At 41.1% G+C, this 13378-nt stretch overlaps 1 protein-coding gene across 1 annotated transcript in view; it reads right to left on the bottom strand.

The window, feature by feature from the left end:
• The window catches only part of nbas (NBAS subunit of NRZ tethering complex), a 158229-nt gene that overhangs the window by 40635 nt on the left and 104216 nt on the right, over positions 1-13378 (bottom strand). The window contains exons 44-47 of the mRNA XM_053336782.1: positions 12103-12353; positions 7559-7899; positions 5592-5816; positions 2139-2341 (exon numbers count right to left, since the gene is read on the bottom strand). Of these exons, the coding sequence (XP_053192757.1) occupies positions 2139-2341; positions 5592-5816; positions 7559-7899; positions 12103-12353 (1020 nt within the window). The remainder of the gene's footprint in view (positions 1-2138; positions 2342-5591; positions 5817-7558; positions 7900-12102; positions 12354-13378) is intronic.

Genomic DNA, 13378 nt, shown 5'->3' with positions numbered 1-13378 from the left:
GCGCGTGTGTGTGTGCTGTACAGTATGTTGCAAGAGGAAGGCCATTCTTCACAAAGACAGAAAGGGGAAAAAAAGGGTGATTTCCCCTGACTCGACTCCACTTTGCCGCTGGGCTCGTGTGCGCTCACATACACACAAACAATCACCCAGGCCCCCTTACATGCACGACACACACACACACACACACGCATGCATGCACTCAACATACAAATGATCTGGCGAAAAGTGAAAAGGCGACGCAGCATTTTCTTTATTGCATTTTACCACTTACATTTTCTCTTCAAAGCTCATAACACAGCAACACACAAACACAGAATAGTTATGACAGATACAAAAGATGGCCATTAGTGAGAGGCTCAGGAATGCCTGCTGCATCAGACTGAGGGCTTTGAGAAAGCCAAAAACAAGACCGGCTCATTCATACCTGCCAAACACAATGCTTCAGGAAGCCCCTGCAACAACAGACACGCACAAGCATGCACGCAAATACTCATGCTGGAATCCATATAGGAGATATTCATATGCAAAAACACTGAGTGACATGTTCAAGGGGAAGAAAACCCCCAGGGAATACGTAAGTCTGCACCCAACACACACACACACACACACACTCACACACACACAGAGAGACTGAATGAGTGTGTGTATTGGTGTGGGAACACAGTGAGATCTGGAGGGGAACAGCTGTATCAGGCTGCATTAATTATAAGGAGATAATGAATCAGAGAAAGGAGAAGAGCGTGCACATGCAGACAAAGTGTGTGTACAGAGTGTGTGTTCGCTGGGGACAGTGCCCACATGTCGACTTAACTACAAATGCGTGAGTGTCTGTTCATGTGCACAAGTATTTTCTGGTGTGTGTGTGTGTGTGTGTGTGTGTGTGTAAATGCAGGTGTCATCTATCTGTACCATGCGCCATTGAGCAGCCATAAAGAAGCAGGAAATGAGGCAGGAATATAATCAAGGCGATCGGCACTCATTTATCAAGCCAATCAGATGGCCTGATGATATCTGCCTCTGTCAGTAAAATCTGAATCATTGGTCTGTCAGAATAACCACACAAGTTTCTTCAAAAAGGACAAACATAAAAAACATGGATATTAAATGAAAAAAACTTACCACCATGAGTTTAGATTTCTTTTTCTAAGTAACATCAATAATCAAACTTCAAATAACATCCAAATTGAGGTTGGTAAATGTTAAGTTGTGCAATATTCAAGTATTTTCCAAGGCTCTAAATTCGAGTAGCTCTGCAGAAATGTCTAGGTGAATCATCTCTCACTTCGTTTTGAATGCAGGGAGCAGAAAGACACCAATAAAATGCTGTGAGCTCAACTCCCACAGGCAGCTACTGTAGATTCAATTCAGCACTTCAGGCATTTGTTTTGACAGTGCTTTTTCCCCACCAACACGCTGAGCCCAAAGTGGCCAAATACACAGTATATATTTTCACATAAGAATCAACAGAGATGAGTAGGTGGTGTGTTGGGGTGGTGTCCTTCAGTATTTTAGAATATGCATCATATAGCCTGCTTCGAGGTACATATACAGTACATATCCGCCTTCTCTTAATCTGACTTCTTTGAAAGATCTATATTTTTTCACATACATATGTACTATATGTAATCTGACCAGACAAGTATGAAAGCGGTACATGTAGATGATAACGCTGTTTGACAAGGTGCGACTGTAAATGTAAAACAGATTAAAATAAGCAAAATAGGAAGCACATCAACCAATCTCATGACTTGATTTTCCTCCTTCCTTTGTTAGGTTTGTCACAGTGGGTGATATCTTGGTAGCATACAGTGCACAGGCCTACAACAGTGTAATTTTCTCAGCGCTGTCTTATTATTAACTGATTAAAAAAGAAAAAACAACAGGAAACCACCAGTGTTCAACACCTTCCATGATTAATAACCAAGTGAACAGATTCTCTCACTCTTTCCATCACACGCACGCACACACGCACGTACAGTGTAGCTTATAAAGAGAAACTACTTCATAGTTGAATATATCATTGCATTTGACATTACATTACAGTGTAAACTTTCTCAACAGGAACATTTTGTATCTATTTCTATCTCTATCTATTAAAGACAGAGACAAGGAGCCAACAGAAGGAGAGAAACAAATACCTGAGTGCAGCCACAACTCTCTCGACTGCATCATGAAGCACACTTTTGACAGACATGTCCAGCGATCCCACAGCCAAGCTCAGAAGCTCTCCAATGTGCTCCAGAGGCTGCCCATCAGTTGCCATGGTGACTGCCAGCTCGTGTACTTTTGACCTCTCGGATCGGGACAAATCATATAGCTGACTGTAACCCTGCAGCTGTTCCTGGAATAAATAAAGAAAGGCAAGAAAGATGGTGTTTGGTAGAGCCAACATATTTGACCACATTGGTAAAAAATATAAAAGACAGACAGTGACAAATAAATAATGACGCCAGATAGCAGAGGAAAGAGTCTCCAAAAGGCAAAAGCCAGAGAGAGAACGAAAATGAAGAAAAACTAAAGTCAGAGTAAAAGGAGTGCACAGAAAAGTGAGATTGAGCAGAGAAGTGTGGGAAGTACAGAAGTTTAGTGAGTTAACTTTATTGTTGGTTATGGTTTTCTACAGGTATTAACCCAGAGGGTGGCTCTGGTTGGAACCTGTTCACCCTTTCTACTGTCTTGCTCTTAATGCTTGTTTTTCTCTCTTCCAATAAAAAAGGCTGAGAATCTCAACCTAGAAAAAGTCTGGCGTATGTGTGTGTTAGTGCCAAAGGATTTAGGATGTGGAACTTGAACAATAGTAATATCTTTATGTTTCTATCAGCAATGTTTGGTTAGTTGGAGGTATTGATTTTTAGTATTTATAATGAAATATCTATTGTATATCTACTTTTTATCTTGTTATTCAGGATATTCATGAAGTGTATTCCTGTTGAATTATTTGGTACTGTGCAGCAGTAGCATTGTTTGTCCAAGGCACATTTCTCTCTGGGGCAATTAAGACTTATTTTATCTTAACATAAAATCTACTACTATCTAAATCTAATAATTTGCAATTTTCTTTGTTTACCAAAATGATCTTAAGTTTCCAGAACTGATATTGATTGTTCTTCATCCATTAAAATAATTGTCAAATGGTGCAAACATTTTCCTGAGGTAGAGTATATTAAATCTGAATGAATCCTGTCCAAACCTCTTCTTAATAGCAGCTGGAAAGACTTATGTTCTGAAGGTGTTTGTGCCTGTTATTGCACCATCAAAAAAAGAAGCTGCCAAGAAGCTAGAGATTGACACCTTTCATGACTGGTTGACAGAAGCAACACCAAAGTAAATGGAGAAATATCAGTGGGAATGAATCCACTGTAGTAACAGCATGAAAACCTGGGGTTGTGACAGGTTTCAAAGAAGCTAAATGCACAGCACTGCTAGAAATGCAAGGCTTCGGAGAACACGTGATATACAGGTGCTGTACCATGTGCCACTTTAATGTCTTGAGAAAAAAAAACATTTGACATGACAATTAATGTTGCAATGGTGACAATAGTTTGGTGGATTCACCCTGAAATGCAGTTTTGTCTGGCTATTATGTCACATGAAACAGTGACCTTGGATCTGGAAAACAGGTATTTACCCTTTCTCCGATACATATCTGCGGGTGTGAGAATTTCATAAAGCTGTTTACATTTTATAAATCTGGAAAAAGCTTACAGTATAATATTTGAACCCAAAGTATGCTGTGGGTTTCTGGGACATTATGGAGTGCTTTACTTGATTCCCTATACACTTTGTGCAAGATATTGACATTCTTGGCATTAAGTCAAGCACAATTAGCGTTGGCATAGGACCCTGAGAATAGTGCTCCTTGTCACCTCTCATCTTTGTAATATTCATAGACAGGAAATTCAGGGCAAGGTATTGATATTCATATGATGCATGATATTCCTAATATTCATATGATATTCATGATTTATGGATATCATATATTCCTGATATATGATATTCTTATTATAGTCATGGGTAGAATATCAAGGAAGAGTGTCTATTGGGTAACATTTGGGTGGAATCACTGCTTTTTGTGAATGATGATGATTCTTTTGGCGTCACTATAATCTCTGATGTGCACTGCAGCAGTGTGCACATCACAGTCTGTGAGTTGAGTTTGAAACCATGGTTGCACCTGCCGCAGGATTGAAGAGCAAATGAGTCTTTTGGTGGTATTCATTATTGATGAGGAATTTGTGCACCAGTTAGAAGCAATGCATATGCTGAGGACAGCATATGAGCTACAAAACTAAAACACTTCACAGTACCATATACAATATCTGCAGTGTGTAATTTGCTGTCCCCATCGCAGGTCAAAGTGCCTGTGGTGGATTCCTCTACAATCCACTATTATTCCCAACAGCTGGTCACGTACACTTGATGAATGACCACAGTATGGCCAAACAGAGCCTACAGGGCTCCTTCTATCTATCTTTCTCCACATATCTGCCCTTTCCTGGTTCTTATATCCTTTTTATTTATCTCCAAGGATAAAATCACTTCCTGCACCGGTGGAAGGGAAGTTACATAGTAGAGGTTACAATGTGTGTGTATTTGTTTGTGTGTGTGTGTACGCACCTGTGACTTTAGCCTACAGCTATGTCTTTTAATGCTTGTATCTTCTCTATTATGGAGTGTAGGTGCTTTTAAACACAGATAAAACAGGGGCTAAATATTATTAACTTGCACAGTATGGGGGTCAGAAATGGCCAGTTTTCATGAGTATATCTCGTGGTTGCATAGCAACACTCAGCTCATCAAATCAGAACGTCTCTGCCCTCTATCCTTACATTCATTTTGTATACGCACACACATGCACACACACAGCCACAGGGAGTTGACAGTGGGGTAAGTCAGTGTGACATTGCTTAATGAGATACAGCATGGTGTACATACTGTATATACGGCCATACGGCAGGGCTCATTTGAAACAGCAGCCCATAGATTTACATTAATATAGCCTTGACTGGTCCCAGTGAGGCTGGGAAGAGCTTAGTCGAGCAGAACTACCCCGAAAATCTCTCTCTCTGTCTCTCTCTGTCTCTGTCTCTCTCTGTCTCTCTCTGTCTCTCTCTCTCTCTCTCTCTCTCTCTGTCTCTCTCTCTCTCTCTCTGTCTCTCTCTGTCTCTCTCTGTCTCTCTCTCTCTCTCTCTCTCTCTGTCTCTCTCTCTCTCTCTCTCTCTCTCTCTCTCTCTCTCTCTCTCTCTCTCTCTCTCACACATTCACACACACACACACACGCACACACACATTCACACACCTCCAGACAAAACACATACTCACACAATCTGTACGTCAAACTAAAGGTGACCCCATAAAAAAGAAAGAGATTGGGATGTGAGTGTGATCAAGTGTGTGTTTGTGTGTGTTGAATAGTTGTGAGTAAGTCAGTAAATAAAAAGTTTCACCACGACTTGGTGTATTGATTGAGTGGGTGAATCTACAGTATATAGAACTCAACCAATCATTTACAACATATACAATATACAAAAAGAAGTGCCTCTCACTCTCAAAACATAAAATGGCACAAGAGGCTAGCAGATGGGGTCTACCTGCTGGCTGTCTTTGAGTGACAGAATGAAGGCATGGCTCAGAGTGTCCAGGTGGGCTTGTGATTGTTGCAGGTGTGCTAGAGCCTCATCAAAAGTCATCCCTGCTGGGTCCTTTCCTTCCTGCTCCCCGCCACTGTCGACTCCTCTCTTCCTGCTCTTCTCACCCAGCTGGCGCAGGGCTTTGGTGGCTCGCTTTATCACCTCCGACCTCGCCTGGATGCTCAGCTGGAGACAGAGTGGAAAGGATGGAGGGAGTAGAAGAGTTGGGGGAAGGGGATGAGGAAAGTACATTGGGGAAGGGGTGGGGGTCAGATTGAGAGAAAAAGAGAGGTGAATAGGTTATGTACATACATTTCAAACTTAACATGTTTGGGAGAGGCAATCTATTTGCACCAAAATACCGTCAGAAATCTGAAAAGCCTGTGTGTGAGTGAGTAAGTGAGAGAGATCATAGCTGCCAGCCTCGTGTAATTGATTCTTTTCAGTGAGAGCAGGTTAACCATTCATTCATGGGGAGAAAAGAGGGCCTTTGGCTGTAGGAGGTTTTACTCACTTGCATGAAAGAGTGCAGGCAACGACAACCACCGCACACACAAGCACATACATACACACACACACACACACACACAAATACCAAGGAGACACTTAAGAATCACCCAACTTCACACTTCAACCACATACTCAGACACAGTTACTCAAACTTCTGCATTTGCTAGACATCTTGGCTCAGACTGACATCACTTTTCTTCACAAGAACAGGATAATCATTTAAATGGTGTTTCCTGACAAACCTGCACAATGGGTTTTATGGTTAAGTGTGTTTATGCAAGTTTGTGTATGAGTGTGTCCATACTGTATTTGTCTTATAGAGCCTGATAGCCAAAATCAGTCAAAGCTTTGGGCAAGGTATGAAAACAAGCTGGAGGTTGAGCAAGGAAGGATGATGTGAAGATCAATACTCCAGAGGGGGGAGGGAGAATGCCAACACACTCTGTTTCCCTTCAAAATATATGTCTAGTAGGAAGTAAGATAAGTCCATGCCATTCATCTCATTGCTTGGCCTTGTGGGAAATAGATCAATCCATGGGGGGCAATGGCATTGAGAAAGGTCAGGCATTGAGATGGGTCAAGGTTTTCCCTCTGAGGATTCAAAAGGGATAGAAAAAGAGAAGGAGGGTGAAAGCAGAGGGAGCTGACAGTGGGTTTCTGAGAGGTATTCTGCATGTTACAAAGCACAGTGGGAAAACAGTGCCTGCTGGGAATTGGAGTTTAATTGGCTCTGAAGTGGAGAGGTATCAATTAGCGCTCTCGGTTTCACAGAAGAAGAGAGGGGGTATAAGACAAAAATGGTAGTAGTGTGGTAGTCTGCCTGTGTGAAAAAAACAGTGGGCTGCTATTGATAAGGTGCACAGAGGCACTTAAACTCCTCTGCAGGACAATTTTTCAGAGTGCTGTAATTATGTGGCTGACATTTCTTGTGCAATTTTATAATTTCTTTTATAAATCATGACTGGTATGTGCTCTGAGGCGACAGAGAGTGGATGTGGACAGAATAACGTATTTGAATTGAAAAAAGGGCTTTTGACGTTTCAAAAAAAAATGAGCCAGGGCGATGAGAGAACACTGGTCAGACGATGAAGAGTATGGAGAGAGGAGTATGACAGTTTGATGTAGTGATTGGAAATCCCCACAATTTTTCCCTTTACACCATATGAATAGTGTCTGGGTGGCTGGCTGGAACCAACAACTGTACCTTCTGTGCTGCAATTACAAATTGTCTGTCTGCCCAACTCCCACTAGTTCCTGTCAGAGACTGCTACAAAAAATAGAACCTTCTTTACACTGTACCGTGTCATACTATTTGCTCCCTCTGTTTCTTTGCTCTTTACTGTCTTGTAGTAGTCTATATTAAAAAAGACAGCTGTTTCTTAGGGGAAAACTGAACAACAAGCCCAATTTATGCTTACATCCTTGGCTGCATCTGCAGAAAATGTAATGCTATCCAGGAAGTTGATAGCATCAGCAGGAACCAGCCTGTCCAGGTATTTGGCACAGGTGTCATAGGCATGGAGGTAGTCTTGGTCACTCTGCGGAGGTCTTTTCAGCAACTGAGGGTCCCCTTTCCAAAACAGCTTTTGCAGCCATACTGCATGTACTCCGCTGGGGGAGACTGTTACCCCTCCACCACCAGGTACAGGAAGACGATTGGCAAGTTTGGAGATGGACAGGACGTTCTGACTGGTCAAAACTGGTTCAAGAGCAGCCAGTGGATCCAGTGATTCATCAGTCAGTTTGCGGTAATTCAAGCCTGCAAGATAGAAAAAAAAAAGAATGATATTAAGAATACAATGTATTCTGATAACAAATTCTGACATTTGTATAATAATGAATGCATTCCTCCAACCTTCTATTTCACCCACTTCTATTGCATTCACTTTCCTGCTCATATATTAATAAAACATGACCATTAAGTCTAAAGGCTCTCTTAACATTCTTGCACATATGACATACCGTAGAAATGGGTGATTTTCAATTTTTGTCAAACTGTGGACTGTGACTCACAATTTCAGTGAGTCATACTGACATGTTTTAATTCTTTCCAAATTAAAATATTTAAAAAAGCCATCAAAAAAAGTTTTTCTACTGCGGTTCTTAAAAACACAAGAGACATGACATTTAGACTAAAGGCATTTTTAAGCATTATGCATATAGTGCATATATTCACTTCCCAAGGCAGCATAAAATAGCTACATTTTATATGTAGCCTTGCATTCAAACAACTAAAACATACTGTACACTGCTCAGAAAGTGGCACTTTACAAATAAGGTCAAGTTGAAGACACTTTCTACTATATATACAGTACATACTGTACTACCATTTCTACACGTGATATTTGCAAGCCATATAGCACTTCCAAGGTAATTACAGTGATTTGATATGCAAAGCACACTCAATATTCCATTACAAGAGAGATGCACCGAAGCAACTGCACAGAATGGGCTAAAAGGTTGATATGAACAACACAGCTTGCGTGTGAAAGTGGTGATGTCTGCATGAAAAGGTGTACAGTTTGTTTGTGGATCTGTCTGTGTGCACCATATCCCCTACTACTGCAGTACTTCGTGGGTTGGCATGTGTGTGTTTTGTGTGTGAGAGAGAGAGAGCTAGTAGCGTGCTCGGTCTCCAGCACTATCAGACAGACATATTACTGTGGCAACACCACAGCCTGTCTAGGCTTTAAATATTTAACACAGGTCTGCCTGTGGGGAGGGCTCCGTCAACGCTGCTCGGGATCCCTCACGCATGCACACACATACACACACAAAACCCTGATGGGCACACACCCACACAATACTTTCAGACAGGCCCAGACGGACACTTAACTGCAGATAAGGGTAACATACACTTACACATGTACTCTCTCTCTCTCTCTCTCTCTCTCTCTCTCTCTCTCTCTCTCTGTCTGTCTGGCTCTTTCCTGCCCCACCCACTCTACTCTCTGCCTCCATCTCTTCCACACCCAAGCAGCATCTCATCACTTTACTCAGGAGAGCCCACTCAGACAGTCACCTGGTACTGTGTCTGAAACTGTGATGAATATTGGACACACAATCCCTGTCTCTACACTGTCTGAATGCCTCTGCAAATGTGTCTCGCGTGTTTCTGTTCCTGATTTCAAATGAGTCATTTTCAGTGTGTGCGTGTCTTTGAGTTGGAGAGTGTTAGTAGAAAGTCGGTGGCCTTGGAGACATCACAACAGCATGTGTGTCACTTTTGCTTAAGAAGTGTGAAAGTGTGGGTTAGGTTTTAACAGTGTTTGCCTATGTGTATATGAGAGAGAAAGAGATACAGAGTGTTAGATTGTAAGTGTCAAAAAGTCAGTATATGTGTTAGTACATGAGTGTTAATTCATTTGATGTGGACAGTATGTATGTACATGTATGTGTGTGTGTGTGTGTGTGTGTTCGTTTGTGTGTGTGTTAATGTTGCTGCAGCTGTGCAGTTGACTGTTAACTAAACCCCTCCACCAAACAGGGATTGTCCAATTATAGTTAAGCAAGCAGAACTAGGCACAGCAGGTCTGTTAAGCTTTGGATTTCTCCATGTGATGAAGCGCCTTGCATGGGGCTTCATCACAATGGGGTCCAAGAGTTTGAAAGGATTTTTTTCAAGCCTTTGTAAAATAAAAAAAAACAAACGCAAATGTGTAAGGTATCTTATCTGTTCTAGTATAAGGTGAAACTGTTAGCATGTCTGGCTAACTAGCTTGGTTGTAATTAAGCCTTCCCTCCATGGCCAGTGAGGATTTCATTAACTAACTACATCATTTTGCAGCGTTTTAAGTTACGTTAAAGGACCACTTTGTCGATTTTCAACCTTATCTCTAGCTATCTAAATTAGAGATAAAGTGTGAAAGTTGTTGCTGATGTTCTCTGTGTCTCTGGTCCGTAGCTGCAAAAGCTGTGTTCTTCCGGCACCAGTGCCGTCATTTGACATGTACAGTGACAGTGGACAAGGAAGAATTACAGGCTATTTCATCTTGGATTCAGTCCCCGCCTCTGGGTAGCGTGGGTGCGTGCTCTAGATGCCGCTCAAAAACAAAACTTCCTTGTTCTTTTCGCTTGTATTGCAAAAAGTTATGTTCCCAACAGGGTAAAAATGTAATCCTAAAATATGATTGCAGAGTATGTTTGAATGTATGAGGATACATGTTATAGTGTGTTGGTTGACTCGGATATTTAGCAGTATATATTCAACCCAGAGGGTATTGGGTATCAGAAGGTCATAAGCCATGCATCCTGGTACATGTAGGCACTGCCAGCATGGCTTAGTGGGCAGGAAAACTCAGCTCTCTTGGTCATTATACTGTAGCACACACTGAGGAATTCATTGTGTGCCTTTTCCAAAACAAGTATGTAAGCTTATCAGCCAACAGTGTTAGAACAGTAGTTTTTTACAAATCTAAATATAATTTAATACGAGTACTTATTAGTTCTACTCTACCGTGCAGAAACAATGCTGTTTCTTTATTTCCACACCTTCTGTAGGGGTCAACATGTGGTTAGGATTGTGCTTTTTTGGCTACAACATGCAGATTTAGCTTCACCATCTTTCATAAGTTTCTTGTTTTAAAACAAGTCAGCTAGAAGTATTAAAAATTAAGCAAAGAGATGGTGTTTTCAACCAACTCATGGAGTCATTTCTGGCTGCTAAAAAAAAACGTTGAAATGAAAAACTGCTTTTGTTTATCTCGATTTTTGATTTTTAGTGGTAAATCAGCTATCATCTCCAATGTGACAACAGAATGCTTCAGATATAGCAACAGTAACAAAAATGTTGGTGCTTAGCAAACAGTGAATTGCTAATGTGGTGACATGTCACTGTGATTGTAAGTAAGTAAAGCTGAAATGTAGCAGTGAAAAAGTGAGCTTAAATAAAGTGCATCTTTTTTTGGCAAAAAAAGCATCAAAGCCTTAATGTGCATGACTCAAAGGTGTGTGTTTGTGATTTGTGTATGTGTGTGCATGTATGTTAAACAGAGACACATGTCACCGGTAAAAGCTGTGGTGTTATCAGGAGCAGAAGGAGGAAGTGAGGCGTGAAAACGACATGACTGACCTTTACTGAACTTCGGAGAGAAAGTGACACCACCTCCACATGTACACCACAAAGTTTGAGTACTCCAGGCTGAGCACTACACCGGTGACACTCTGCAACCTGGACATAATGTCCTTGGAAAGGGTGCTGGCACAAAAATCTCAGTAGAAACAGCATCTTGCTGCGACACTGTTGCTGTTTCAAGAGCTAGGTGTGTCAGGCAGATTGACAGCTACATGAAATACAAAGCTGTCGGTCTACTTCTAAATAAAGGCGATTATGCCACCAAAATCTTAAAAAAAAACAAAAACAACACAAGTAAGTGCCATAAGACTAACTGAGTCCCATAGCACAGTCCATCAAGTGCAGAGTTGTTTGAATGTAATGGACAGGATCAGTGCTTCAGATGTTATATACCGGCCGAAAGCAATGACAACATTTGTACATAAATCATTTATGATGTCACAGGGGATAATATTTAAGTCTTGAAACTGGACTTGATTTCTTGACATTAATGTGGCACCAACAATAAAGGTTTTTGGCTTTTACTTCTCAAAAACAAATTAATGTGTTCCTTTCTTTATGAAATCTCTCATGTGCTGATGATACTCACAAAGAAGGAGAAATTCTGACATTCAAAAGCAAGAATAGTTGACTGTATCATTCAAAAGGAAACAGTATGTTGGTCTGATGAAGTGATTGCAGTGAAATGTGTTTTAGTATTGCTGTGTTCAGTACTGACTGAATTATAATATTGCAAAGTGGGGAGGGGAATTTAGACGTAAACTGGTTGCATTTTTGTGCTAACAACGGGCATATTATCCCTGCCTTTATCCAAACCTTCAAACCTCCATTTAGTTATACAGTAGTTGTGCCATCAGCATTACAGGGAACAAGAAAAGTTTGTCTTACCTTTGGCAACAGCTTGAAGCTTCTTAAGCAGTTTGACATGTGAGTCTGGCTTGATGGTGGTGGTGATGTAAGGTTCACATCCTGCAGCTTCTAATAAGGTATAGTAGTAGAGGAGGCGGCCCAGGTCGGTTCCCTCCACACTGGGCAGAACATACTTGTTCATGTGGCTGTTAAATGCCTGGGGGTTACACTTCAAAGTGTCAAACAGGCTGAGGGACTCACTCCGGGATTCAATATCTTTGGTGGAAAGACTAGGAGGAGAAGGAGGAAATAAACAGAGAAAAAAGAAGAGAAGAGAATATATATAAGTCAATGTAACTGAATGTTTTTAAGAATTTTGCATGGAAAGTAATACTCGAAATTTTCATACCAATAAATACACACAACAATCATCCAGTCAATCCCAAGTTCAAAGCTTGTTGTAAACACCTGCTGTGTGAGATACGTCTTCTCTACAGAACATATCCATTGATACACAGGGTTTGAAGCACTTAAAGCTTCTGGAATCAGAAACAGCAGTTTGTTTGAAAAAAACAAATTGAGATCTAAGTAGTTCACATAGCAGCAGTAGCCACCATGCCGGAAAAAGATAAGAAAAGACAGAAGAACTGACAAAAACCCTGAATTTCATCAACAGGAAATCAAAGGAAGAAGACAACCGGCACCGGCAACAACTTGATTGTAAAGTCATTTCTGAAAACTGCAGACAAAAAACAGCCTCACAATCTGCAGGCTTATCACCAAAGATACGGTCCCTCGAAAAAGAAGATGAGGATTTCTTGTTGATTACAGCTGAGTATACATCCAGGGACTCGGTCAGCTCTGACATAAGAAGGGCAAAATGGGGACAAATTGTGAAAGAAATAGAAGAAAGAGAAGAGAGATAGTAAGGCAGTGAGTATGATCAGGATATGTTCAGTGAGTAGAAACCTTTTTAGTGATTTGTTCATGTCAAGCAGGAGTTGTGCGCTACTTTGCTTTTCAAGAACATGTTTTGCAACAGAACTACATGTCAAAAGCAGCAGGTGGTCTGAAAACTGAGAGAACAAGTAAAAAGAACACAAGCAAAAACATGAGAGAGACGGGAAGCGTGCGCGGGGGGCGGGGGGTACCCTCAGAGAACCACAAACAAAAGTTAAACAAAGAATGAAACAGCCGAGGCGAAGTAAAGCTAGTTTCTGCTAGTCACTGAGGGGCTCTGGGCGATCCGTGGATGTCTAAGATAGTGTTAGTGTGAGTGCAAGTCTGTTGATCTGTCAGAACAGGGCAACATCAA

This window comes from Scomber japonicus, chromosome 17, assembly GCF_027409825.1.
Source record: "Scomber japonicus isolate fScoJap1 chromosome 17, fScoJap1.pri, whole genome shotgun sequence".
Classification (NCBI taxonomy): Eukaryota; Metazoa; Chordata; class Actinopteri; order Scombriformes; family Scombridae; genus Scomber; species Scomber japonicus.
This window is presented reverse-complemented; position numbering and strand designations above follow the sequence as displayed.